This window comes from Microsporum canis, genomic scaffold, assembly GCF_000151145.1.
Source record: "Microsporum canis CBS 113480 supercont1.3 genomic scaffold, whole genome shotgun sequence".
NCBI classification, from domain to species: domain Eukaryota; kingdom Fungi; phylum Ascomycota; class Eurotiomycetes; order Onygenales; family Arthrodermataceae; genus Microsporum; species Microsporum canis.
In genome coordinates this window covers 2,643,260-2,670,809 of record NW_003299167.1, presented here as the reverse complement: position 1 = coordinate 2,670,809, position 27,550 = coordinate 2,643,260, and the positions used below count along the sequence as shown (strand labels likewise).

At 46.8% G+C, this 27,550-nt stretch overlaps 12 protein-coding genes across 12 annotated transcripts; 7 read left to right on the top strand and 5 right to left on the bottom strand.

The window, feature by feature from the left end:
* Positions 1 to 211: 211 nt before the first annotated feature.
* MCYG_03860 (uncharacterized protein) lies at positions 212 to 2,009 on the top strand (the record flags this gene model as incomplete). Its single annotated transcript, XM_002848308.1, has 3 exons — positions 212 to 1,347; positions 1,397 to 1,644; positions 1,714 to 2,009. The coding sequence occupies 3 exons, from the start codon at positions 212 to 214 to the stop codon at positions 2,007 to 2,009; spliced, it is 1,680 nt and encodes a 559-aa protein (XP_002848354.1).
* A 322-nt stretch (positions 2,010 to 2,331) lies between these two features.
* Positions 2,332 to 3,221, top strand: MCYG_03859 (uncharacterized protein; the record flags this gene model as incomplete). The annotated part of the gene is made up of 3 exons (XM_002848307.1): positions 2,332 to 2,421; positions 2,517 to 2,678; positions 2,754 to 3,221. 3 exons carry the CDS (start codon positions 2,332 to 2,334, stop codon positions 3,219 to 3,221), a joined length of 720 nt encoding a protein of 239 aa, XP_002848353.1.
* A 1,640-nt stretch (positions 3,222 to 4,861) lies between these two features.
* Positions 4,862 to 5,464, bottom strand: MCYG_03858 (conserved hypothetical protein; the record flags this gene model as incomplete). The annotated part of the gene is made up of 1 exon (XM_002848306.1): positions 4,862 to 5,464. The coding sequence occupies one exon, from the start codon at positions 5,462 to 5,464 to the stop codon at positions 4,862 to 4,864; it is 603 nt and encodes a 200-aa protein (XP_002848352.1).
* A 342-nt stretch (positions 5,465 to 5,806) lies between these two features.
* On the bottom strand, positions 5,807 to 7,198 carry MCYG_03857 (conserved hypothetical protein; the record flags this gene model as incomplete). The annotated part of the gene is made up of 3 exons (XM_002848305.1): positions 5,807 to 6,017; positions 6,094 to 6,881; positions 6,935 to 7,198. 3 exons carry the CDS (start codon positions 7,196 to 7,198, stop codon positions 5,807 to 5,809), a joined length of 1,263 nt encoding a protein of 420 aa, XP_002848351.1.
* Positions 7,199 to 7,663: 465 nt separating this feature from the next.
* MCYG_03856 (cyanate hydratase) lies at positions 7,664 to 8,256 on the bottom strand (the record flags this gene model as incomplete). The annotated part of the gene is made up of 3 exons (XM_002848304.1): positions 7,664 to 7,685; positions 7,742 to 8,181; positions 8,236 to 8,256. The coding sequence occupies 3 exons, from the start codon at positions 8,254 to 8,256 to the stop codon at positions 7,664 to 7,666; spliced, it is 483 nt and encodes a 160-aa protein (XP_002848350.1).
* Positions 8,257 to 8,546: 290 nt separating this feature from the next.
* MCYG_03855 (glutathione-dependent formaldehyde-activating) lies at positions 8,547 to 9,131 on the top strand (the record flags this gene model as incomplete). The annotated part of the gene is made up of 2 exons (XM_002848303.1): positions 8,547 to 8,652; positions 8,716 to 9,131. 2 exons carry the CDS (start codon positions 8,547 to 8,549, stop codon positions 9,129 to 9,131), a joined length of 522 nt encoding a protein of 173 aa, XP_002848349.1.
* Positions 9,132 to 9,513: 382 nt separating this feature from the next.
* MCYG_03854 (phospholipase D Active site domain-containing protein) lies at positions 9,514 to 13,010 on the top strand (the record flags this gene model as incomplete). Its single annotated transcript, XM_002848302.1, has 5 exons — positions 9,514 to 9,687; positions 9,775 to 10,201; positions 10,267 to 10,410; positions 10,475 to 12,294; positions 12,351 to 13,010. The coding sequence occupies 5 exons, from the start codon at positions 9,514 to 9,516 to the stop codon at positions 13,008 to 13,010; spliced, it is 3,225 nt and encodes a 1,074-aa protein (XP_002848348.1).
* A 1,848-nt stretch (positions 13,011 to 14,858) lies between these two features.
* On the top strand, positions 14,859 to 15,306 carry MCYG_03853 (uncharacterized protein; the record flags this gene model as incomplete). Its single annotated transcript, XM_002848301.1, has 2 exons — positions 14,859 to 15,192; positions 15,260 to 15,306. The coding sequence occupies 2 exons, from the start codon at positions 14,859 to 14,861 to the stop codon at positions 15,304 to 15,306; spliced, it is 381 nt and encodes a 126-aa protein (XP_002848347.1).
* Positions 15,307 to 16,654: 1,348 nt separating this feature from the next.
* On the top strand, positions 16,655 to 17,038 carry MCYG_03852 (uncharacterized protein; the record flags this gene model as incomplete). The annotated part of the gene is made up of 1 exon (XM_002848300.1): positions 16,655 to 17,038. One exon carries the CDS (start codon positions 16,655 to 16,657, stop codon positions 17,036 to 17,038), a length of 384 nt encoding a protein of 127 aa, XP_002848346.1.
* Positions 17,039 to 17,487: 449 nt separating this feature from the next.
* On the bottom strand, positions 17,488 to 19,470 carry MCYG_03851 (conserved hypothetical protein; the record flags this gene model as incomplete). The annotated part of the gene is made up of 2 exons (XM_002848299.1): positions 17,488 to 18,513; positions 18,571 to 19,470. 2 exons carry the CDS (start codon positions 19,468 to 19,470, stop codon positions 17,488 to 17,490), a joined length of 1,926 nt encoding a protein of 641 aa, XP_002848345.1.
* A 1,866-nt stretch (positions 19,471 to 21,336) lies between these two features.
* Positions 21,337 to 22,173, top strand: MCYG_03850 (conserved hypothetical protein; the record flags this gene model as incomplete). The annotated part of the gene is made up of 1 exon (XM_002848298.1): positions 21,337 to 22,173. The coding sequence occupies one exon, from the start codon at positions 21,337 to 21,339 to the stop codon at positions 22,171 to 22,173; it is 837 nt and encodes a 278-aa protein (XP_002848344.1).
* A 423-nt stretch (positions 22,174 to 22,596) lies between these two features.
* Positions 22,597 to 24,193, bottom strand: MCYG_03849 (DHHC zinc finger membrane protein; the record flags this gene model as incomplete). The annotated part of the gene is made up of 3 exons (XM_002848297.1): positions 22,597 to 22,647; positions 22,709 to 23,652; positions 23,722 to 24,193. 3 exons carry the CDS (start codon positions 24,191 to 24,193, stop codon positions 22,597 to 22,599), a joined length of 1,467 nt encoding a protein of 488 aa, XP_002848343.1.
* Between the last annotated feature and the right edge of the window lie 3,357 nt (positions 24,194 to 27,550).

Below are 27,550 nucleotides of genomic sequence, written 5' to 3'. Positions count from 1 at the left end.
TGATGGCGATGCGGGGCAAACTATGCGGCTGACTTAGCGTGGCGTGTTAGATCCAAGGATCTATTTCGTTTATTAGAGGCAAATACAGCCCAACGATGGTCGCTGCAACGACCTGCCTGAAGGCCAAATCCTCACTTAGATAACCTCTGCATGATTACTCTCACTGTGCGGCTCATAGTTCTTCTCTTACTACAGACTCCGCTAGTGGGGGATGGCGACCTCAAAAACGGGTTATACGCTGAATGAGCCAACAGCAACAGCTATTGAGCTAGTCCCAACTCCAGCTGACCATCTACCACCTGTCGGATCAGAGCCAGTCAAAGGATGCCGCACCGGAGGAGACGGGAAGGTTAGGGAGACCCTAAGCCTGCCAAATGGGCCACTGCCGGAGGCTCATCAATCATCCTCAGACGATGGAGATACGCCAACTTTTGAACTTCTTAAAATATCCAAGGCTAAAGGGATTACGGTTATCATTACTCTGGCTGGAATAAGTTTCCTGAACACTATGGGGTCAGGTATCCTCATCGCCGCCCTACCACGGATAGCCAGTGACATAAATTTGTCTGAAAGCCTGATCCTCTGGCCAGCGGCAGTTTATGCCCTCGCTGCCGGCTGCCTACTTCTTATATTTGGTGCCGTTGCAGACGTGACTGGTGCTAAATCAATGTGGGTGGTCGGAAGCTACCTGTTCGTAATATTTACCCTTGCTATCGGCTTCTGCCAGACGGACATCCAGATCATCCTATTTCGAACTTTTCAAGGCGCTGCGATATCAATGTGTCTGCCTACAGCGGTCAGTCTCATTACAAATACCTTCCCGAAAGGCCCATGGCGCAATGTTGCGTTTGCCATGAATGGAATGGGCCAACCACTTGGTTATGCCGCTGGGTTAGTTTTGGGAGGCGTCTTTACGGACACCGTCGGCTGGAGATGGTCATATTATATGATGGCGATTATCAACTTCTGCCTTTCTACAGCTTCTATATGGTCCTTGCCATCGGTTCATCGACACTCAGATAAGCCATGGCACCGCCGTCTTATGGAAGACATTGACTGGCTCGGAGCTATCATTATGAGTATTGCATTGGGTTTATTGATGTATGTTTTAGCTATGACAACATCTTCATATACGAGGGTGAGTGATGCCCAAAACATTGCCCTGCTCGTTGTTTCAGGCGTATTGCTTGCGGCATTCCCACTTTGGATGAATATCCAGGTGAAGAGGGGAAAACCAGCTCTCATCCCAAATAAGCTGTGGAAAAATAGTGCATTTACCTCCATATGTGCTTCTGTTTTCCTCTGCTGGGCATCTCTTAACGGAATTGAGTATTTCACCACTCTCTAGTGAGTAAATCTCTTGGTTTTGTGATTGTCATCTCTGATAGGGTAATAGTTTCCAAAAGGTTGAAGGCTTGACTGCGCTTCAAAGCTCGATCCGTTTCCTTGCCCATATTATTATGGGTGCATGTGTCAACATTGCGACAGCATATCTTATATCGAGAGTAAAAGTCCAAACCCTCGGTGTTGTTTCTGCTTTAGTAACTATGATTGCACCTATTCTTATGGCAACCATCAAAGTTGGGGAAAATTACTGGTTCTCGCCATTTTGGGCCCTGTTCCTCTCGCCTGTGAATCCGGATGGTATTGGACCCTGATGCATTCCTTTCTCGTTCATGGTTTGATTCAAGCTAATATGGTAAACATATATAGTCCTATTCACGGTATCCAACCTAGTCATCTCAGATGCGTTTCCACCGGATATTCAATCCTTAGCTGGAGGGGTATTTAACGAGGTCGCCCAGTTTGGCAACTCAGTCGGTCTCGCAGTGACTGCGTCTATTGCTGCGTCTATTACAGATCATAACAAACTTCGCGATCATAAAGAAAACCTCATGTCGGGTTATAGAGGCGCTTTTTGGACGATATTTTCGAGCTGTGCTCTTGTGGTTATTATTTCATTCTTTGGTCTGCGAAAGGGGGGAACCATCGGAAAAAAGGAAGAATAAAGGTGTGAGTCTTGTTGGCTGCTCAAATGACGATATAACTATAGTTATAGTTAGAATATTTGGGGCTCTAGAATAAAAGAAGAGGAAATATACAGGATAGATAGAACAAAACCCCGTCGAATCTTCACAGCAGAGTTAAACTTGTACTCCACGTGACTGAGGGACGGATCCGCAACAGCCGCGCCAATCAGAGTCCTAGCGTTTCGTAGCCGCCATCCGAAGCTTGATTAAACCGTCGAGAATTTTATCGTAAAGGCAACTTGCGGAGTTTGATACTTTAGGTTTGTTTGGATATAAAATTGACAGTTCCCCACTACATAAGATGACTTATTCTTCGTTGGAAATACCCAATGGGTTACTGCAAGATCACGTCCAGTCACAAGGGCCGCATGAAGCCATTCCGTGGTTGGAGGTAAGCCGCCATTAATGCCAGAAACTTATACCCAGAACCGACTTAGCTCTGGTTTTCTCCTTCTTTCTAGTTACTCTAACCACCTAATTATTTAGCTATTCTCGCAACATGAATCAAATGTAAATACTCATCTTGAGCTTTGTTCGAAAATTCGCCACCAGATACCACCGTCGACAGTTTCTTTTCACGCTATCTCGGCAATGGTAAATCAAAGCCAGCGATTTATGGAGGAGATTAAGAAAATCAGGCATGAATTTGTGAGTCAGGCTCTCCCTCTGAGGTTACCTCTGTTTTTTGTTATTCCAAAAGTAACACAGTAATAGATGTTACAGAGTACAACAAGGCCGGTAACCAGATCAAAAAGCTCAAGGCAGACAGGCGCTGCAACCAAAGACGTGATGAATAGTGTTGCAGGATTTAAACCATGCACAAATAGAGAATCATGGAAACCTGCATTCGATACTGATCCAACGCCATCTACCACTACTCAGACTTCCCGCAGAAAACGGCGTCGAAATTCAGGCGACTCCTTAGTTTCTGCCAGTAATAAGGCTGAAGAAAGAACTATTATTAAGAAACCGAAAAGCTTGGACAACCCTCCCGCTAAGGAGGATGTTTCTGTTCCATCAGATTTTATACCCTCAGTCGAGCTTGAAGATATATCCAAAGAAGTTGAAGCGCGGTTAAAGCTCAGGGAAGAAACTCGACGAAAGAAACGAGAGAGGCAACGAAAGCGGAAAAGGGAGAGTATTGAGTCATCGAGTCTTGAAAGTAGAACAAAAAAAGCGAAGAATAGCTGAGGTATCCCAGTAATAATTTTCCTCGCAGATTCGAATAAAAATTACGTCTTCAAGTCACTATTTAGTCAGCCGGAAGCAGGAAACCTTCAGCTCCTTCGTAGGATACTATGGATGGGCTATAGAGTGTCGACCCATTATATATCAAGCATCAGATGAAGCTTGATTACCTTAGGCCCCCTAGTGGCTTAACCCCTTTGATACATTCTATAGCCCATATGACTCCCTAAATAAGTATCAGAGACATGAAAAAAACAAGACCAAGAGTCTAAAGTGTTAATGTAGAGTCAGTAAGGGAATGTGTCTATTACTTTGTCATATACATCGATGTTCTTGGTTCTTGGGCATCACAAAAGGCGGAAATCACCAACCATGGATCCAAAAAGTAGTGCCAGATATTCATACGTTCACTGCTGTGCGTCAGAGCTTGAGTCATGATAATAACCAGAAAAAAATCCTTTCGAAACCTTTCTTCTCTTCTTTCTCTTCTCCTGTTCTCTTCCTCACTCATCCATCCGCACATATTCCTTGCAACAGACAACATTTTACTGAAGATACAAACTTCCACAAAGAAAAGGAATAATGACCCCTTCAAGAAACAAGAACGAACGGCCAATAATCGAAATGGAATCGAAAATCCCGCTAGACTGTCCCATTCTCGTCCCCAAGTCGACTTTCATCGAGGGGAATATACCCAGACCACAAAAATTCGCGTACATGTTGTCGTGGGCGATAGAGATCTGGGGAGAGAATCTGATGACCGTGACGGTAGATGGAGAGAGTAGCACAGTAAGTCTTCTATCGACTGTGGTGAGATGAGCATAACTAAGAAGGTATATAGACGGAACCTCAAGCAAAGAACAATCCTGACAAACCGAGCGAGCCCAAGAAAGACGACTCGAAAGCCTAATCGATGCCTATTCGGACCCCAAGTATGTTTGATGATACCCATTCTCTTTGAAGAAGAATCTCTCTAACCCTCTAACGATAGTACGCTCTTTCATTCGACTATATCGGTTTTTCCTGTGCCGGTCTTTGACAGCTTGGTGTTTGGTACCTGTCTGATTTTGGTACTCAGTTTTCCTCGGTTATAGGAATAGGACTTTGGCGCTGGTGGTTATGGATTTATGCTTGAAATTTGACTTGTTGATCCTGGAAAATTTGGACATTTTTTCTTTTTGATATGCTGCGTCTTTATGTTGATACGCCAGCAGCCTTTAGCAGAGGACTGGTTCATGCTAGAAATTTCATACTGAGGGTATCTCGAACATAATGAGTGGATTAGTTATATTAATCTCTGTCAAAGAGGTATTAAGTAGTAGCCACTGCTAGTGGCGGCATTGTATTGTACATTCACGGGCCTTGTCGTATATATTCCCGTCGTTGGTGGCCAGTGTGTGGATAAGCGGTAGGCTGATGTAGCAGGGTCATGGCCGTGCTGCCATCAGTATTATAGCTCACCACAGGTATAAAAATATCGATGTTTTGTCCGTAAACTCCTGCACTGTTCTCCATCCTATTGACGCTGAAGATTGACATCTAAAGGGTATATTCTATCCGAGACGAGTCCAGCCGCTAACCCCTTATTATCCCATCACTAAGTCAAGCATCTGATATGTAGAAGAGCTGGTAAACAGCGAGCACTATCTCGTAGAATCCGTTTTTTCTTTCTCTGCATGTTGTTCGTTCATCGTCTCTCTTTTACCTTCTTTGCCGCCCTCATCCATCCTCCAAGCTTCTCTCACGTAGGTAAGTATCAAATCTGTATACCCTTTCCCTTCTGCCAGGGCTTTTTTCTCTTCTTCCAGTCTCCTCTCTTCCCAACCTTCTGTCTCATTTCCCATCCATATCTTTTTCACCACGCCATTCAGGCCGGTACGTTCTTCCCCTTCGCCCTCCATTCCCATTCTTAACCTCTCTACCTCCTTTTCCTGTGTTCTTGCAAGGCGCATCCGTTCACTTAACTCTTCGGCTTTATCTGTCGGAAGGTCTCTGAACATGTTCATTTTCTTAGATGGAAGAAAACTTCCCAAATGTGACACTATTCCCTTGCCTGTCCGTTCAGTAGCGAGATGGTTTGCAGAGATGATAAACGCAGCGCCTAGCGAGGCAGTATGAAGATCGAATTTCCGGGGAGGCAAAGCAATGATCACTGGCGCAGCGACAAGGAGCCCAAGGGCAGCATAGTGCTTGAATTTCACGTAGTCTTCTGCTCGTTTCTGGGCGAGTTCTGCGGACTGCGACATGATTTGAAGCCTGAGATTGTCTCGATATGGTGTAAATGGTGTCTTCTCGATATGTGTAATTATTGGAGGCAGAGAATATCGCAATTGAGTGTCTATCGATGCTATGAAGTAGAATATTTGATCAAACGACGTCAACTTTTTGATGGTGAAAAACGTCCAAAGTTCTTATTTTTTTTGGCCCAGCAAAGCTTGGCTTGATGAAGATGAAATTCTTTGCTGCCATTTCTTGAATATTTTATCTAACTACACCGCTGTATGTTCTCCGCAAATATGCTGGATGAAAGGGACATAGAATGCATTTCTCCATTTCGGGATATCCCATATTCGTCCTAGAAGAAGCCGTCACCACTCGATCGCTTTGGCTCCCGGCGCAGCTTCAAAGCGGACGGTTCCATCCTCGTTACGACCGGCAGCTCCAATAATACCTCCGGATATCTCATCGATTACCTGGCCGAAGTTCTTCGTCTGGCTGATCTTGCAGCGTTTGGTGGCGGACTCACAATGCGCAACGAGTGCGGCGGAAGACTTGAACATGCGCAGACAGACCGGACAACTATACCACAGAAAAGAACCGTTAGGACAGGATAATAAAGGGGAGCATAGAAAGAAGTAGGGGCGGACGAGCTTACCGAGCGACACCGCCTGCATGAACACCTGAAGAGATGTGCTGTTCGAGTTCTTTCTTGGTTTTGAAGGAAGTGTCGCAAGGGCATATATAAGTCCCATGCACTTCGCTGAAGAACTTGCTGAGCTCACCCTCAGACAGACTGATCTTTCTGCTAATCTCCATCTCGGTCAGTGTGCGGGCTGGGACGATGCGAGAGGTATCCCAGCCGGAGCCTGAAGCACTGGGAGCTCTCGGGCCGGGGATGATTGTTTCGATAGTTGGCCTGTCGTCATCTCTTCCGGCATCAGGGGCATCCGAGAAGGCCATGAGATCCTCCATCTGGTAGTTGTATCGGGGTAAAGGCCCGCTGCCGTCACTGACACTGTCTCCTCCAGGCAGCGTAGGCCACTGTTTAGTGCTACGAACGGACTTGGACCCAGCCAGTGCGTCGGGGATAGCACTGTTGCCTGCCAGGCCAGCTCCAAGTCCAAGGGAACTCATCTTTTCAGTGATGGATGCCTTCTTTGCCTCGATTTCGGCTACCTTGTGAGAGCTCTCACCCAGTAAACCGTCGACACCGACTCCTCCGTCAATGCTGGAGGTAGCGGAGGAGAGCAAGAAGGCATGGTGAGCGAGCAGCTGGTCATCCATCGCCTCCTTGACAGCTTTCTTCTCAACACGTCTCATTCGATATTTGTCGACGCTGATCTTCTCGCAGCGGCCCTGTTCGATATGTACCATCAGGGCGGCGGCACGGAGAAACTTGGCCTTGCACCCGATACATTCGATTTTCTGCTCTTCACGGTGGAACTATTGCCGTTTAGTTGGTGCTCTTCATCTGTTGACTGAGAGAGAAGACTCACCTGCTGGATGTGCACATCTCGACCACCTTCACTACGGAAATCATCAAAGCAGACAGGGCAGATGATGTGTCTGGAGCTTTTCATTTTATGGAGGAGTAAGTCTTCCTCGAACTGGAAGTCCTCGTTACATCTCTCGCAGTACTCATGATCCGCAGTGAACTTCTTATGGTTGATCAGTTGTCCTGCGGATGGAAACGCCTGCAGGCAGCCCTCGTAGGGGCAGGGAAAGGCTCTCGGGTCTTTGGCAGGCTTCTGATTCTCCATATTTGGCCTTCCGTCTCTGCCTTCTATCTCTGCCTTCTATCTCTGCCTTCTATCTCTGCCTTCTATCTCTGCCTTCTATCTCTGCCTTCTATCTCTGCCTTCTGTCAGCTTTAGATAGTGAGTAGAAAAAAGATGATGAGGTTGGAGTGTGAAAAAAATGTCTTTTTGTATGCTCAGTCCAGCGTCACGGAAGTTGCAAGATCACGGCGGAATCTACAGCTTGTCACTAAAGAAGATAGACTTCTTTCTCTCGGCTATTATATATATATATATATATATTCACTGGCAAAGTGTGAAAGGTGAATGAGCTTTGGTTGAATCCATAGGTACTAATTATGACTCTTGTGCAGAACCAGAAATTAACGATACTCATCCATAGCACCAGAATCCAGACCATCCGACACTCATAGCAGACATGACCAAGACGTATTTACCATCCAAGCCCTTAGGAGCGTCCATGGCTCTTTAAAACCGAGTGAACGGCAGCCTGAGATACCAATCAGTTATATATACTGTAGCAAAAATTCTGCTAAGAATACTCACCATTTCCCCTTCATAGTGATCACTGCCCAGGCATTTCCCTGGTCGTCGAGCTCCTTGTCAACCTTGGTCGAGAAAGCGATGGCACTCATGATGCCGTCTCCAAACTTCTCGTTCATGACAGCCTTGTATGCCTGGCCATAGTTCTGCACGATCTCGTATAGTCGGTAGATGAGAGGATCCTTGGGCGGCATGTCAACCCCCTTTCCACGGTCAGGAAACCCTCGCAGTCGTTTACTCAGGTCGGCGGGCGGTATCCCCAGCAGCTCGCAGAGCTTCTCGACATCCTCCTGGGATGCTCTGGCATGGCCGTAGAAGAGGGCTGCTACCGCTACTTCGCTGCGGCCAAGGTGGTTTGCAATCTGCTCAAAGGAGAGCTGCTTGCTTGCCTTGCCCTGGAAGAGCAAGGAGCAGTATTCAGGGTAGCTTGCGTGCTGGGTTGCCTGTATATCTGGTTATTATCGTGCACTGGACTAGGTGGTAGAGAGACAACGTACGTCTAGAGTGACTAGATCCATCTTTGCATACCGTAGTTAACTCGGGTCAGCTTCTCTCTTCTCTTGTATCAAATATCAAACTGTCTAGAGATGCAAAGCAGGATCCCACTGCGGGGAAGAATATCTATCTCCACGTTACTAAGAAAAGGTGCAGCTATGTACATTATTGCAGGCATTATGATAGTAACTTGCTTGTACACATCGTAGTTATAGCTGCGGAAATGCTACGAATACGAGGCTATATATTAAAGCTCTAAAACGAGCATCATCTTCAGCCTGCCAGCAATTATCATCCATTTTGTAGACCTACAATGTCAACCCAAGTCGAGTATCCGCTGGAGGGAGGATGTGCCTGCAAAGCAGTACGCTACCAGGTGAAGACGGCTCCTCTGATAGTCCACTGCTGCCACTGTACCTGTAAGAGCGAACAGCAAGCCCTCTACATCGTCAAGAGAGCATCGTTTCTAACCCCTCCTCTAGGGTGCCAGCGTGAAACGGGCTCAGCCTTCGTCATCAACGCCGTCATCGAATCCGACCGCTGCGTGCTGCTAGAGGGAAAGACGGAGACGGTCAAGACGCCATCAGCCAGCGGGAGAGGCCAGGGGATTGTACGCTGCAGCAGCTGTCGAGTCGCTCTCTGGAGCCATTATCCAGACACGGAGAAGCTGACCTCCTTCGTTCGAGTCGGAACGCTGGATGAGCCGAACGCCCTGCCGCCAAACGTCCATATATTCACTTCCACAAAGCAGAAATGGGTCGTTATTCCGGCGGACGTTCCCGTGCTAGAGGCCTTCTATCGGGTGGAGGAAACCTGGAGTAAGGAGAGCCTGGAGAGGATGGAGGCGCTGAAGTCTGCAGTCGAGAGGCACGAAGAGTCAACCACAGAGCGTGTCTAAGCTATCGTAGTATCGTCGTCCTCGTCCTCGTATATCTTGAATAGTAACATCATCCTGTCCGTATCATAAGAGATTAATGATCAAGTCGAAGTGGCGCGAAGTTCCCCCGCCATAGTTTCACTTCACAACGGCTCAGCCACGATTTTTCCCCGCGAACGAGCTGAGAGAATCCCACGCTCTGCAGGCAGGTCACCATACAAAAACATATAAACCAGTTTCTCTTTCTCTGTCGAACGCCTGTGTCGATGAGTGTACGACTTGGAATCTCTCGTATAGTATAAGAAAGTGTGCTCCATCCGTTTGTATCGCCCATTCCGAGCTGTAGGTATCTTGCTGCAGCTGCACCGCCATAGCTCGATCGGAAGAAGGACAAGCGGAAGTCATGGCTGGAAACGAAGACCATCTGGCGTATGGGAATATTCCCGGGCAGTCTGATCGTGCTTCTGGAGGCAGCGGTGGCACCAGGGGCTTTCTAGGAGACACTCTGCGCACATTCCGTGATAAATATGATAAGTACTCACAGCAACACGGCCAGCAGCACGGCCAGCAGCAACATGTAAGCAGAGATATACTCCAGTTATTCTTTACTATGACCTTCTTCCAGATAGATATACGGATGGCACCATTGGCTAACATACTTTAGGGCCAATCTGGGAACCATGGTTACAACCCCCAAGGCCAGGCACAGTATCAACAGCCGCCATCCAACCAGCAAGGAACACCGTACGGACCTGATCCTACTCATGGACAGAATCCTCAATATTACCAGAGCTCTAGTGGTGGTGATAACAGTGGAAAGCCTCCAAAGCCCGACCTAGTCTCCGGCATATTTGGCAAGATACAAGGCATCGGTTCAGAGATGGCACAGCGGATTGGATCCAATCTCGATCCGCATGCTTATGCTACATATGGCGCGGGCACTACCGGTTCCAAATTGAAGAATAGATACGGGAGCTTTGCGCCTGTCCGAGACTACGGTGATGCCAAATGGTATGTTGATGGATGCAGCTACATGTGGGCTGTTTCTAGAGCGCTGGAAACTGCCAGGGAGTCTATTTGGATTCTTGACTGTAGGGGCCTCCATGTCCTTTTCTTGTTGATATTAAGATTTAAGCACTGACGAGTGGATGTGTAGGGTGGCTATCTCCGGAACTATACCTCAGGCGGCCTCCAGCTCAGAATGAACAGTATCGTATCGACAGGATGCTCCAAGCGGCTGCTCAGAGAGGAGTTCGTGTAAACATCATCGTCTACAAGGAGGTTACCCAGGCGCTGTCATGTAAGTCAGCTTTCTACTCCGCCATGATACTTGTACACCGGCTAACGTGGTTCTTCCCCTTTAGTGTCGTCATCCCATACTAAACACCATCTTGAGGACTTGCACGAGAACATTGTCGTATTCCGTCACCCAGACCATTTACCAGACAAGCAAACTGTACACTCAGATGTGATGTCTTCGTTCCAGAATCTGACACTTAACGCCGCAGGTATCTCAAAACTGTCTAGCGATGCCCTTAAAACAGTGTATGGACTCAGCGGGGGCGTTGTCCTTTTCTGGGCACACCATGAGAAGCTGTGCATTGTCGACGGCAAGACCGCATTCATGGGTGGCCTTGACCTCTGCTTCGGGCGCTGGGATACATATCAACATTCTATTGCTGATGTCCACCCAGCTGACTTGAACCAGGCTGTCTTCCCTGGCCAAGATTACAACAATGCCCGAGTTTTGGATTTCCAAGATGTTGTCCACTGGGAGAACAACCAATTAGACCGAAAGTCGAACTCTCGTATGGGATGGAGTGATGTTGCCGTCAGCTTGCACGGCCCAGCCGTGGAAGATCTAAGGAAACACTTTGTGGATCGTTGGAATTTCATCTATGATGAGAAGTATGCCGTTCGCAAAGTCCCACGCGTCTCTAGACTTGAGCTTTACCATCAGCCGATGGGTATGGGTATGGGATCCCAGCATTCTTCATCACAGCAAGCCCCAGGAGCCCCGTCGAATACTGGGTCCCAGGGATATCAGCAGCCGGGTGGAGGACAGGGTAGCCAACAACAATACCCGCCACCCAATCCACAAATTACGCAGCAAGGGTCCCAATCACCATACTACCCACCACCTCCTCCTGGGCCTCCGCCAGCTACATCATCTACTGGTGGATATCAGGGACAAACGTCTGACGCTCCGTACTTCCCCCCTCCACCCAGCCAGGGTAATCCTCCCACTCAAAGCCGTGGCGTTGAAGAGTATAACGAGGGCGAGGGCAGCCGTGGTATGGGTTTGAAGGGTGAAATTACCGGCTTTGGTAACACTCTACGTGCACAGTTAGCGGGCCAAGTCCATCGCTATCAGGATCGATACCTTACTGGCGGCGCTCCAGGGCAAGGCCAAGGTCATTCCAATACAAATGTGTCTTGTCAGATAGTTCGCAGCAGCGCGAAATGGAGCAACGGTACCGAGACGGAGCATTCAATTGCAGATGCATATGCCGCCATCATCCGCGATAGCGAGCACTTTATCTACATTGAAAACCAGTTCTTCATCACCGCCACGTCTGATGCACAGAAGCCAGTAAAAAATAAGATCGGTGCGGCGATTGTCGAACGTATCCTCCGCGCCGCAAAGGCAGGACAGAAATATAAGATGATCGTAATCATTCCTGCTGTGCCTGGTTTTCCCGGCGACCTCCGCGAGGATGGCAGTTTAGGCACTCGCGCAATCATGGAGTTCCAGTATTTCTCTATCAACCGTGGAGGAAACAGTATCATGGAGGTGATTTCCCGAGAAGGTTATAACCCCATGGATTACATTCGTTTCTACAACTTGCGCAATTATGACCGCATAAACGCCGGTGCCATCATGCGCCAGGCAGAAAAAGCGAGCGGAGTGAATTATGAAGATGCAAGAAAGCAGCATGATGCTGCTATGACCTCATCGAGGCCTACTGCTTTCGATACCACAGCTGCGTACCCCCAGTATCAGCAGGCCGCCCAGCATGTAGCCGCTACAAATCCACAGTCTGCCGCTAGTGGCCGATGGGACACCGTAAGCTCGTGTTATATGCTTGGAGGAGAGGATATTCGTAATGTTCCCTGGGAGCATCACGATGATATGTCTGAAATTGATGCCTTCGTCACGGAGGAGCTCTATGTTCACTCGAAGGTATTTCATCCTTTTTTTCTCTTCGAGATGTTTATTCGTCTAACTGTTGGTAATAGGTTCTCATCGCCGACGATCGTACTGTGATCTGTGGAAGTGCAAATCTGAACGACCGTTCCCAGCTGGGTGACCATGACTCTGAGATTGCAGTCATCATCCAAGACCCAACGGCGATAGATTCACGGATGAATGGCCAGCCTTATGCCGTCAGCAAGTTTGCCGCAACCCTCCGACGGCAGCTCTGCCGGAAGCACCTTGGATTGCTCCACCCTCAAGATTATCAGCGCCCTGATGCCAACTGTGAACCCGTCGGAGTTCCTAATCAATATGATTTCGGCTCACCAGAGGACAACATAGTAGTAGACCCTGTTGCTGATACCTTCCATAGCCTTTGGAACACGCGTGCTAAACATAACACTGAAGTCTACAGAAAGGTCTTCCACGTGGTGCCGGACGATACTGTCCGTAACTGGAACGACTACAAAGAGTTCTATGAGTATAACTTCCGTAAGCCGGATGGTAAGGAGGAAAACCAGCCACGGTATCTACCGGGCCATGTGATTCGTGACGAGTTCCCCGAAGGTGTAAAAGCAGTCAAGGAAGAGTTGGCTAAGGTCAAGGGAACCATTGTTGAAATGCCACTGATGTTCTTAGCGGAGGAAGACATCGCCAAAGAAGGATTGAACCTGAACTCGTTCACCGAAACCCTCTACACTTGATGATCCATCTACCCATAGTGGCGCCTGGCGAGGATCCAGATCAACCTTTGTTCCTTTACAGGATGTCTTTTGACGTATTATATAATGTCTTTGGAATATTATTTCCGTATAATTGTATTTGGCCACCATGCCATGTCATGTCATTTTTGTTTGCCTTGGATATATTTTAATGACGAACGTTTGGAATATGAGAAGTGTTCTCGGATGGCTAGACGACCCTCTAAATTGAAGCGGCAAGTTATCCTTTCGGATGTCCTCCGTGCCTTATCTTGGTAAATATTATCTCTTTGTGTTGTCTCTTTCAAGGGAGTTGGAGATAAAACTATTTTATTATCATTTTTTTTTCAGATGCCGCTCTGATATTGTTCTGCGGAGAACAATATTAAGACGTGGAGATGACGTTGCTTTTCCAGCCCTCTCATTGGCTGCTGACTCATGGCTTCCAAGTCTTTAGGCCTAATATGGACTAGCGTTTTGTTGTCCTTATATTGTTCTTAGCAACAAAAAATTTGCAACGCAGTGTTTTTGATCTAGTTTTCTACGGTTCTCCGGTTCTCTGCAGTTTTCGACGGTGGCCATGGAGAGGGACGGGCTGGCTTTCCCTTTCTTACGTTAACACGGGGAACTGTCCAAATCCGGTCCGCTGCCCTGGTATTTTTACCTTGAAGAACACAAGCTCTTAGTTTTATGCCTGGAGAGAACACGCGGTTTCCATGGTTTCTGAGGCCAACGCTCGTGTTATACACCCTCTAGATGCTCAGAATAAGTAGTATATGGAGATTAGACCTTTTGATGGCCGCACCGTTATCCTTACTCGTCTTCCCCAAGAGGGAAAGGTTTCAGGATCCACAGGCTGCTTGAGGCGTGCTTCTGTGGATGCGGGCCGTGCATCTGAACAGATGTATATCTACTAAAAACAAAGATTAATTGCAGTCTCTCTTGGATTGCTGCTGCTTTCAGTACCACTTCAAGTATCTTGTGCATTTCTGGTTTGGTTGAACCATGGAAGTACAGATTCAGTTGGAGAAAACGGGTACATTTTTTTCTCTCGATCTATGCGCTCGTATTTCAAGATGAAATATTTCATCTGAGCCCCAAGCTAGTTTAGGTGTCCTGAATTTCTAAATACCCTTCTATTCCCAGGCCTGCCAAGTGGCTCAATGGACCGAATATGCCCCTTTGGTAGTTACTACGCCTTGCATTTAGAAACGCCGGTTTAGGCGCTTTCTGAGTCACACGACGGTTTTGAGTGCCATGAACACTTCCATACTTGGACTCTTTTTTGGTTATCACTGGCCGCAGGAAGCGATTACCTACATTAAACGGCCTGCCAAGTATTTACTTTCTTTTTGGGCGCCATCACTGCGTCTAACTGTGCCCCAGGCCGAGCCATACGGCATAATCAGCTACCCAGTCACTATGGATATACTTTGTTCTTTTAGTGAACACATTACCATGAGTTAGTTTCTTACCCACTCCACCACATCTTCAAGGTGTTCTCCAAAAAACACAATACAAAGTCAAAAACAATGTTATAACCGGGCCCACCAATACGATGACGAACATCAATATTAAACCCGTATCTATTGTTTTCCTTCCGTACGCAACACATAATTCCTCATTAAATATTCCTAGGTTCCTGCCCCGTTCCGTTTTCGGCATGATGAACCGATATCTTTCCACTTATCGGGTCTTCAGCCAGTTCATCACCTATCCCCCTGGTCACTTACTTTCCAGCAAAACAGTTTCCTGTCCGTGCCTTGCGTACCAAATATGGAGAATAAAGAAACTCTGCAAAACACCAGGTTTCTCCGCAGCACTACCCTTTATGTTGAGAGATTAATCACAATGGCCCGAGCATCAGACGCTTTACCGGAAAAAGCAAAACGAGAGATATTCAGAGCAAGAAGGCTAGTACGGCGTCTCCGGTCTTCCAGGCTATACTGTGGCCCATTATCAGTCGAAAACGATAGCCCGATATGCAGCGTTGAAAGCAAGGGGTCGAGTCTATATAATCCCCTTCGATGCGCCTCTTCTTTTAACGATTTGTTTCATCACTATCAAGACAAATCAAACCTTTACAAACAGCTTCAATCTTTCTACTTCAACTTTTCAAGCTTCGAGCAAGAAATCACTTACCTATTCGAAATGGAGTCCTACGTTGCCCCAACTCAGACCACCAGTAAGAACCATTTGACATTTATAGTACGTTTCCATGTAGGATCAAGTGGCTAATACTTCAGTCCTAGGTCCTGTCAACGCTCGTGGAAGCACCGGCCAATGCATTGTTATGTAGACACCCGTCTACTTGACAAATTGGCTATGATGAAGAAATGATGATAACTAAAGGGGGGTGAAGTGATGAATGACGGTCATGGAACTGCATCTACTTCGAATTTGCGCCTTAAAAGATTATACGAAGTCATGAGAAAGCATATTCTCAGCATCCTGCCCTTGAAATCCGATTATGCCCCCCATCCCACGTTCGATACGACTCCAACAAGGTTATGGATGATCTCAAGCCTGAGAACGCTTTGCACAAGGACAAGGAGCTTCCTGCATCTCATCAATCATTTTCCAACCCCTTTCGCCCCATCGTCTCTTCAGCTAGCCCGGCCAACCTTTGTTTCTTTTGCAATTTATACGTATATGTCTGTGTGTCACACTTTTTAATCAGCCTTCTATCAACCATACATTCTGCTAGCATGTTTCCTCTCTAGCACTGTGATCTACTAACACCCACCTTGAAGGGGCTGTTTGGATATGAACGACACCAGATTTGAGAAAAGGAAAAAAAGTGGATGGGGGAATGTTGGAGGATATCAATCATTCATTTTTGATATTTCGGAGCACGGTTAACTTCCTGTTTATTTTTTTTTAATGGCTCGATACTTTTGATCCTGTCATACTTGGATATATATGGCCCAATATATGTACACAAATCTTTCCTTTCTCCAGTCTTCTTCCTTCTCCCTTCACAGACCCCGCCGATGATGCGAGAGCGTTTTGTTAAGACTCAAGGGCAAAGGAAGAGCGACTTTGTGTATAGTTGTTTATATATTCATAACTATACCAGTTTTTAACGAATCTTTTTCCATATTTGATAACCTCAAAGGTCCTTGGGTGCAGCAAACAATGAATATGCAACAGATAATGCATTAAGACTTGAAAGGATTGATTAACGACTGTTCAAGTAATATATACAGACATTCAAACCTCCTACGATATAAGACTAACTTTTGTCTCATCCCCTGAATTTGACTACCACGGCCTCTCCGAGTTGGCAGCTCCTTACGGCCTCTTCCAACGCCTACCAATAGTCTAAACTGTCTGCCAAAGACTCTCTGCTTCCAAACATCAGACAAGATAAACAACCCATGAAATTAATCTCATAACGGAAACCACGGGCGCTTTCATATTGGGTAATAACAAGATGCTCAAGTCAATAACTGAGAGTAGGCGCAGTGTAAAAGGTGCAAGAAAACACCTTCCATTTCTACCTTTTATAGTGTATCAAATCAGCAAAACTTGCCTGATGGCGCTTCAGTAATCGAACGACAGTCTTTATCAAACGTTCAATTTAGACTGTTTCTGAATCTCAAAACACTCGTTTCCTTTTATTTATCCGACCGCTCGTTCTCATCATGGGGAAAATCCCGCCAAAATGCAAAAAGAAGTCCAAAGCGAAAGCCAGAGCAAGACTCGTAGAACAACTATTATCTTCGAGACCACCTGTGATGTTCTTCTCGTCCAGGCTCCCTCCTCGACCCATCACCCATCGTGTTACGACTGTAACTGATACACCAACTGCCCAGCGGCCGGCTGGACCCATACGGCGAACATTAAATCGACTTGGTTGGATGTACTATCACTATGGAATCGCGATTCCAGTGCACGGAATGCATCCCATCGAGATCGTGACTATTAATGGCACCGTCATCGTATTCTTCGTTGTGGTTTGCTGGGTTGTTATTATTTACGTTCCGACTCAAATTCATCGTTTGGTCACCTCGTTCTGGCGAAGGTAACGGGGGTATGGATGGGCCATGTTGTTGTCGCAGCCGGGAACCGTGAGAACCGGTTTCGAACGCCTTTTCCTTGTTGCTCGTTTCAGATCGACTCGTTATGTTAATGGAACCTTCGTTTAAAGGTGAAGAATGGATAAGGGGGTATAGTAAGCGGTGGTATTGACTGCATGGTATTATAACGACTTTGGTTATGGCAGAGTACTCTACTGTAAATAGAGTACGTATCATTAAACCAGTCACTCCTTTTGCAACTCATCTGTTCGTATTATTGAATGATGGTGGAATTCTGCTTTACTACCACATATATAGCTCACTGAGACAGGCTCCCGGTAAGATGAAAGGAAGGTAATCAGGTTAGTAGAAATCAACTATATCAGAAAACTATAAACTCCTACCTATTGGAGATGCATTGCACTCGGAGATACAAAAGGCTAGACGCTTTTACACCTTCATGCAGCCGTTTCAATGTCCGAAATTATCTGTAGGACCACTTCCATCGCACTCTTTCCCATCTGCACTGCAGACTCACCCATCTCCGCTTCGACGTGTGAAAGAACAGAATTTTCAGACAGACGGCTCATAAAAGATTTGAGCGGATCAAGAAACCTGGCATCGAATATTGGTTGTAATGTGGAAATATGGAGTTGCTCGGCCAGTTTGTGTGACTTGCGAAGAAAGAAATAGAAATTTAGTTTTGCAAGGTATATTGGTGCGAGGTCCTGGATAAATTCCATCCATACTCCTGACGAGATACCCTCCGGATGGTGAGGCGTAGTAGATGGCTGTGCCGGGTTCAAAAACTTGTAAATATACTGAAACAGGAAGGTAAAACTCTCTGGCTCAGAGAAGGGATTGCCGCCATCAGTATCTTCTGGATTGGTGGAGTAAGAAATAAGTTCTTCTTTGAGCCATTGTAACGCCGATACTCTTGCATATTCTGATTCCTCTTCACTGAGAATTTCTAGAATCAAGTTGTATCTCACTTGGATGTCAGGGTATGCATGGAACACACGAGCAGGAATTGACCCAAGTCGAGTAAAGGTCCTAAACTGGGCAGGACCTCGAGAACAGGCTGTTAAACCGTAAACCAGAGTCTTAAACCCTTCTTCATCTGCGGCCTCCTGAGGTGCGTTAGTTTTCGCCGCGGCAGCGAGTGACAGAATTGAGTCGATTAACGCAGTTGGTTCCTCTGCAGCGGCAGTATAAGGGGATGCATAATCCCCAAGGAAATTAAGCAGGATATTAACAAGGTCTGGGTATAAGGGTAAGTCCTGCTCACAGGCACCTGAGCCAAAGATGGTAGCCGTTACGTGTCGCGCAGCTAGAAGAAGTATACAACCATGTCTCTCCAGCGGAATCTCATCTGGGGAACTGGGTATGTTGTCAAAATCTAGCGGAGGAGGGTGATCATTCTCTCCTTTTAGTATTATATTTTGCAAATCTTGCGTCCCTACTCCAAAGTCTCTCGATAACGCCTAGCACGATGTTAGGCTAGAGGATTGAATATACCTTGAGAATAAACTATTACTTACCACAATCTTACCCAAAGTTGTATCCCTTTCCCTCAGGTATTCAGTGTTTTGAAATTGTTCAATACAAGTTAGACGCATGTTTTCTGCATGAGGTGGATCGAGTTTCTCCTGAAGGCGGACTGCCCATTGCATGCCCGACGGGGCGGGTTCATCAACACACTGTAGAAGGTACGTCTTCAGAGTTTCAATAAGCCCGAACTGCAATAATTTCTGGGTCAATCTGTTCTCCTTGGACACATCAGATAAATCTCCTTCCACATGTTCGTCAGCCTCTGGATCTGGTGCCTTGTCTCCAGTAGAGCGGGTTAACGCTTGTTCCGAAATGCTTCGTGGGGGTAAACGAGGCCGCTTTTTCCCTGACATATCTCTCAAGAGCTCCAGCATAGCCGCTGTGGTTTCTGGAGACGGGAATTCTGTGTAGGCCTCCAGCACCGCATGGAGAGAAGTTGCAACAAAACGACTTGCATATTTAGTTTTTATCCTCGAATGTAGGGTGGAGAGCATGGATAAAAGACAGTTAAATTGAAGAATGTGGAGAGGCAAACGCCGTTGCATGCTGGTCTTATCGTTCACTTCATCCCCTTCATCTTCTTTGTCCTCGTCTTCAACAGCATGAAGCTTCATCAAAGCCTCAGAAACTCTGAGAATAACCTCTCTTGGATTTCCAAGTCTCGCAACATCGTCAAGACATTCCCGCGAGTCTGGGAGGAGAGGGAGGAGTATGTTTACTAGATCCCAGCCGATATTGGTGGTCAACGTCTCGTCTTGAAGCACTCGGTGGAGAATCGGCAGGCGAGAGGGAGTTAACTGGTATTCGACAAGAGTAAGATAGGTCAAGTAGTCTGTAGCTGGAGGTAGAGCTTCGATCAAAGGGTCAAGCCCGTCCTTGGGCTCGGCCATGCTGCCTTAACTAGTCTCTGGTAGCTCGCCTCTAGTTAATTAAAGCTTAGCGGGTTGATCACAGGTAGCTTCGCCTCAGACTGCTATAGTAATCGACTAGTTATCTAGATGCTCAAGTATCTCCAACATCGATGACAGAATGTGGTCGTCCCATCGCAGAAGTTCAGTCAACTTTTCAAGAAATGGAAAACCATCTCTGATGACGTAATCGCTCTTCTTCAACTTGCAACTTACAAACAACAACCACTTTACAGCATTGGCAGCCTGTGATACGAACAATCCTTGTATCCTTTATATCAATCCTAGGCTATCTCTCTACGTCACCTTTTCGTGCAATAGGCCAACACTTTTGCGTTATAGCGCCTTATCTTTGCGAGAAACTAAACTGGTATGTCAAGCTTGGTGAATTACTCTGTAACGGATGCGCGTCTGGCCTTGTTATTCTCTTTGCCAGGCCTGTTATTTAGGTAGAGAATACGGATGATGAGCCTGAAAACTAACTCCTTGCTACTAGGAGATAGGTTGTTGTTCCACAGAAATGGCGGCAGAGTTCTTCCAATTGTCGCACCGCTCTCTGTCTCCACTTATGGAACTGCCGGTTGAGGTGCGCTATATGAGTTTTAACCCTTTAGATGATTTTAAAGGCGTCTTTCTTCTAGCTCTTACCTGCTGGGGCCTTTGGGTGATAGCAAAACGAGTAACCGGACCGCACTTTGGCGCATACTAGGGCGCCCGTTACTACAACAAATATTAGATCTGGACGAATTAGAGAACAGTTTCTCAGATAAACATTCATTCCGCGGAAACCCTCAACCTAGAGCAATTCGGAAGTTCGCGAGTGACGCATAATTTGCCCGTCAAAGTACCTTACACTGGCTTCTTGGACCCACATCGTGGAAGGTGAAAAACGCTCAATAAGTATTAAGGGCGAGGCCTAGGACTCTGCTATCGGGTTAATACATATTATCGGGCAAACCGAGTGACTATCACTCTCAACAACTGTGCTGATATATATATACGCATTGGGCGCGTAATTACCTATGTCATTTCCGTTTACAAGACGAAACAAGATCAACTTGAGAAACGCCAGCCCGCATGTTACTCCCGCCCAAGATGCAATCCAGCCACTGCTGCATGCATTGATGCCGGGGTAGGGCGGTTTGAAAGTGTACAAAAGTGTCGAACCAATCCACGGCTGATGGCATTTTTGCATAGGGTCTTGATGCCTTTGCACTACCTTGTGCCCTTGTCTTACATATACCCATATCAAATAACCACCTATTCAGCTATGACGAGTCTCTTAGTGTTTTATTTAAGGCTCTAACATCTATATACGGCTAACTTAGTGGTCTATAAGCGGTGTAACACCATCGATGCGCCCGGGTGCCGCTTCCGTAGGCAGTGCAACCATTTATGCGGGTATTGACAACTTCTCCCCGAGCACTCCATTCGATGACGGGAGTCCGGGTGACGTCCTTTCTTCTGTGACTATTCATAACCCCCTTTTTCCTCTAGCCATGTAGGCTCCCACCTCGGCAAAAAGTACAAGATAATTCCTAATGATCATAAAACATATCCTGTATTCCGTATGGGCCTCACTGTGCGGGTAGAAACATACAATCCAATTTCTAATACATATAGTATGTGTCTCCTGCTGGGCGCCGGCTGTGTAAATCGGTGTAAATCATGTATCCCTCCGAATGCGAAACGCTTATAAATCAAATTGCAGGGATGAGCAATGCAAAGGATTCGTTTTGACATAAAAAGGTATATAAAGGCTGCTGAGGGGCTTGCAGGAGGAAGACACTCATCTTCATATGCTCAAAGATCCCCATCGACAAAATACAAAAGCGACGACGAAGAATCATGGCAGCACCCAAATTAGTTGCAGGAGAGAGGCTAGTGCACTTCTTTGACCTCGACGGCACCTCCAAGGGGGAAACACGATCATGGTCACCCAACACCCTCCCTATTCGTGCCGTGCTGAACTACAAAAATGCTCCCTATACGCAAACATATGTCGCTTTCCCGGACATCGAGCCTCTGCTCAAGTCTCTGTCCGTCCCTCCACTTGTCGGTGGTCGGATACCTTACACTCTACCAGCAATTCTGCATAAACCATCCATTGAGACCGAGGGTGCGACGCTCAACGACAGCTTTGCCCTGGCAGTGCATCTCGAGACCATCTTCCCGCCGGATGCAGGATACAAGTCTATCTTTCCCCACGGACAGGCCAGCTATGCCCTGGCTGTTGCCGTGCTGAAAGTGTTCCGCAGCATTTTTGTACCGGCCGTAGGGTTTTGTCTTCCGGCTGTGCCCAGGTACCTGGATGAACGAAGCCGCGAGTACTTCTACCGTACGCGGAAGGAGATGCTCGGCATGACTATTGAAGAATTTGAAGCCAAAGGTGAAGCGCTGGAAGAAGCCTGGAAAAGTCTAGAGACCGAGATTGGGGTCTTGGTGAAGATGTTAAAGGGGCGTCCTGGCCCAAAGAGGAACCGTGGTCCGTTCTTTGAGGGAGAGCACCCTGGATATGCTGACATGGTGCTGTTGGGCTTCATGGGTTGGTTTGCGAAGAACTCAAAGAATGATTGGGAGAGGCTGGTGCAGATGGGTGACGGGGAGTTGAGAAAGGTCTGGGATGCAGGGCACCAGTGGCTCGAGGCAGAAGGACAAGACGTGGAGTATGAGATTCCAAAATAATCTCTTTAGTTATCTATGTAGTCGGATGAAAGAAACGTAACCGAATATATAACATAAAGTAATGAGGGAATAAAAGAAAATATTTCAACATGAAAGTTAACATCCACATCTCAGAGTAGCATTTCGACAGCCATTCAGTCAAAAAGAAAAAGAAGCCGTTCACCCCAAAACGCCAGATCACTTATGCTGATGCTGTCCTTCAGTACACAGCCCAAGAGAAACTCAGTGCAATTCAACAAGGGGTGTGGGATTATACAGGGTAATATTGAATGAGTTTTGAAACATGTAACCAAGTAGAGGGTATAGGGCCATCAAGGCAGTAGTATTCAGCATTTCATCACGGTAAACCAAATGAGTAAACGCTCTATTAAAAAAGGCGAGCCATAATATGTCGAATGGCGTCGGATATGGGAAATATCTCTTTTAAAGGGGAGTCGTAGTAAAGTCGCCGATTTCGCACCAGTTGCTGACAGGCTACGCAGAACGTATTGTTAGCATCTCCACAGTTGACATTATCGGGTGAAGGAGTACATACCAAGCATGACAAATACTTGCACCACGAACATGTAGTGCGGTACTTGTAGAAATTGTTAAGAAGAACAATAAACGAGGAAATAATGCCGATTAAAGCACCAGCTCTGAGCAGCCACCATGCCCACCACAGTGGCTTACGGCCCTGAAAGAAGTTAACTGGTTGCTTGTAGAACTTCTTCTGGTTCTCATCAACTCCCAAGTTACCACCCATGGAAACATAGGGAATCTTAACTCCGATGCGCTCTCGCAGGGTATCGGGTGAGCGGAGGACGCAGATCCCAAGTACTAACCCAGTAAGGAAACCGCCAATGTGAGAGAAATTATCCAAGCCCGGAAGCAGGCCTAAAACGAACGAGATTGCTACTGTGATTAGCATAAACATCAGGTCAACCCATGGCCGCTGTTTCTTTCCCCAGGTGTAGAAAAGGTCGAGGACACAGAGAGCGAAGATGCCAAAAAGACAGCCAGATGCTCCCGTGGACGCAATAGCAGGTGCAGCAAAGTTTCCGCCGAGCACGAAACCAAATATACCACTGGAGAAATAGACTATAGCGTATCTCCACCAGCCAATAGCTCTCTCCATATCAGCGCCAATGCTCAACTGGGCGAAGAGGTTGAAGCCTATATGCACAAGACCAGCATGGAGGAACATGGGCAGGATAAATCGGAACCACTGGTTTGGTTCTGGCTTATCGTCAATGCTTCCGTGGGGTCTAGGGTTGGGCACGCCGTCAAATCCGCATAGGTCCGAAAGCCTGCATTGGGCATCATTGGTGGTTGAGTTTGCGCAAGGGAAGAGGACGGTCTGATTGTTGTTTTGGAGTTGGTCCACGTTACGCATGCAAGGGACAAATCTAGCTCCGAGATATATCTGGACGTAGGGCGATGGACCGATCATAGGGTTGAAGGAGGGTTTTGTCATGATGGGGGATCCTGTTAGCTGGGCTGAAAGATCTGTCAGCACGTACAAGTCATATATAAGTGCACCGGGGAGAAAAAAAAGGAGGTGCAGACCATTTCTAACGATTTCAACGATGAATACGATGATCTGTACTAGGGATATTATATACGTAACCCAGGGAACCTTCTTTGCGAAGTAACCCTTTCTTCTCTTTCGAGATGGCCGTCTGATGGGATCACTGAGGTTCAAGGGTTCGGCCTGTAAGTCGTGAGAGGCAGGTTGGTATCTCGTATCATCCGCCCAGTCGGGCTTATTTTGTGGTGCCGCATTTGACTTGAGAGGGATCTCCTCAGAGTAGTAATCGTTGTTATGGCCAATTCGGTTGTCTCCCAGATCGTTGTCTGAATTCGTATGGTAGTGACCGTATCTGTTGCCGTTGTCGTAGGCGTGAGGATACCCCCCTCCTGTCACAGTCGGAGAAGAAGGATTATGATTCCATGGGTCGTCGTGAGACTCATTATCATGCGGTAATGGTGGATGGGGCTTTTGTGAGTAGGAGTTGTTGTAGTAGTCGTTGGCAGCCATCTTGACGCCGTTCAGGACACGAAGAAACCAGAAATCAAAACCAAGACCAAGAGCTGTACAACAGAACGAAGGACAGAAAGGGTCGTAAAAAGAATGAAGCTACAGAGAGAGAGAGAGAGAGACGGAAGATGGTGGCTGGACAAAAGTGTTGCGTAAACACTCTTTCTGATCACAAGCGCCAAAAAAGTAGTTTTTGTTTGCTGGAACCTGATATTTCCTTTTTTGGACTAGCGCCGCCCGGCCTTCCGTCAGATTGCGGCTGTGCCTGCGGATGCGATGGAGAAGGATGACACATCTTTATACATGAGACACGATGCCGATGGCTTAGTTAGATGGGGCCGGCGAAGAGACGTCAAAGTTACCTAAGGCTGTCTGCTCGACCCCATGGGCAAGATACAAGATATGTTCAAGTCGGAGCTGTTTCACTACATGCGAGGGGACGGACGTCTTCCCTTTGTGTTCTGGCAACGAAAGACGGAGTATTTATCGTTAGCGCCACAGAAGATAGGATCAGCCAGCGCGACATCACAGCCTGGTTACACTATTTTAGGGAAGAAGCTTGTTCTGACAAGCAAGATGGCTAAAAGGGGGTCACATTCTTACTAGCAGAGCTACACAAAGCAGAAGGTGTCCGTCAGATCGTCCTGTCCTAGAAGACCCGCGTAATTGGCGTAACACCCATTTTTGTTTGGGTTGTGAGAGCCCATCTAGGCACAGAGTACTTGCTCGCCTCGACAATCGTTAATAGTTGGCTAAGATCTAGGATGCCAGCCTCATGACATTTTAACCCAGTCTGCTTCGTTATTCGTGGCTCCACCTCTCGGACCAGTGGCTGGGCGACAGCTCCTCACCCAGACGATGTTACTGATGTCGCGAGACCACACAGCGATGGTCATACCTTTTCCGAGACTAAACATCGAGGGTACGCAGTACATCTATGTTGTCGTATACTCATAAATACTCGCCAGGCCTATATCAGCAACTGATTCCTCAGTTATTGCTTACTACTATAGCCTGATGTTTATGCTGTTATAGAGAAAGGCCATCCAAGTTTTCAACCAGCCATGCCACAATATGTCATAACCTCTCTTCTTTTGCGCTTTCTTCAGGATAATTATACTCTTGGACCGTTTATATAGTAACCACTTATATCCTATATTTTTATCCTTGCGTCGGGATAAAGTGATTATCTAATAAGATCCGATACTCTATTTCAGCCTCCATTGCTGAAATTGACATTTTGATACATCTATATATATCTATATATCAGGTATATGCTTCTCTTTTCGGTCCCTGCTCTACTGCTGCTCCTTCTTTGTGTTCGTGGCATTGCGTACAGATATCGATGACTGGTAGAGCTCCCACTATAAGAGGATTTTACTCCCAGTGGCTCCCTCCTTCTCTATACCAGACATGATGCCTCTTGAAAAGTAAACACAACTTCCGGATTTTCCTCGCACCCTATAATGAAAGAGCAACTCCGCCGGTGGCGCAGGACTCACGTCATTTAGGCAGTGTTACCGTGGAATTCAAACTGGATATCAAAGCTGCTCGGTGTCCTCGAACCCTGGGTCCACTGTTCTGTCCTCTTGCTATGACCGCATAATGTCCTCAACCGGCGCCTGGTTTCCTAGTTTCTAGCATGTTCGCCACCTAGATCACTCAGATCACTCAGATCACTCAGATCAATGGAATCACCCGGATCACCCAGATCACTCAGATCACGCTCGAGTTCGCCACCGTCAGGTTCGTCTATATAAAGCCCCTTCTTTCCCTCCTCTCTCCTAGAAATTCTTCTTCTCTTTTTTTTCCTTCCTTATCATTCACTTCTTCCCATTCCACATACCTACACCCATCCCCTTTCTTCTTCTTTTCACACATATAAGCGCCGGGTCGCTGGGATCTGCCATACACCCAAAGGTGTATGGCCTGGGTTTCTGTCGGAGGACGGGCTGTATGGGCTATCAGGGAGGCAGATAGCAGCACAGTCACCTGATCCCTCAGATTCCTAAGTCTCACGAGCTTCAGGGTGAGAACGGGCTCAAACCCGTACCTCACCAGGGTGCAACTGAGAGGCTCCTTTCGACCAGTCTGTCTGACAGCCCGCGAGAGAAGCCTCGCTCGCTGGCGTACTCAGGCAGACCACCAGCGACGACCTCGCACTTCTACGCAGTGCTGGTGACTAGTAGTCCCTTTTAGGGATGAAGCTAAGACGAGGTCAAATGTATATAGGTTAGTTAGACACAAGAGACACAGTCTCGATACAGTCTCGCAGAGAATCTTAGCTAGATACCAGAGACGCAGTCTCCAAAGCCAAAAAAAAAAATCTCAGGGACAAGTAGATAGTTAGATAGGTAGACAGAAGTCTTGTAACTAGATACCAAACCGACTACCGACTTTTTTTTCTTCTCCTTGCCGTCCTTGTATCCCTATATTTTGACTGTTTTTGCGTATGTGTGTATATTGACCTTTGTCAGGTTGTGATGCAGCTGCTCCAAGATATCAGCCGGAAATGAAAGATCGGCTCTCTGGGTATGAAAGCATGCTCTCCCAACTGGAATATTTCTACCTGTACTCGCCGAGCTAGGCTCTTGTGAGTAGTATCTCTAACATCAAGGAATAGGCTGCATAAGCTGGGTGTTGTTTTGGGTTGTATATCCGCCACCATATCAGTAAGGAGATAAGTATGACTATTCACCCTGATATTTATGTGAAACCATTGGGCTGACTCTATATGAATAAGAGAGGTGGCGTGGTATTGAGATATATCTCCCTCATCTCTCAGACAAGGCTTGTTCGCCTGATGCTGGTATGACCATGACACGACGTGATATACGGTATATACGGTATATAATGGACATCCTTGCTCTGCTTCTGAGGGTATCCCATGGTTCTTTGCAATACGATATCTGGCTGAGACAGACTTCCAAACTCTTAAACCGGGTATCACTATTCTCTTCCTGTCTGTTGAGCACTACGGCAGATATATTTGCTCCCAGTCCCAGGTCGAGAAAGACTCTACGATGCAGTCCCTGCCAGGTAGAGTGTAAAATTCTGCGTCGGGCAAAGACCAGTCATTCAAACCTGATGCCTGCCTTGACAAACATATTGCAGAGCAATTCAGCGAGTGTTGAGAGGTATCATCCGACAGAAGGGTTCTAAATGAATAATAGAAGGGCTTTGGTATTTCGACCACAGGGATAAGATTTTACCAGGCATTCCCTGCTAGAGCAGCTATTAGGTTAATATATCAATAGTTTCCTCTCTTCATCGTCTTCAGCAGGAGTAAGAACTTGAAAAACGGGAACTCTTCAACTGTTTTATTTTTAACCCGTACTATTTCACTAAATACTCCGT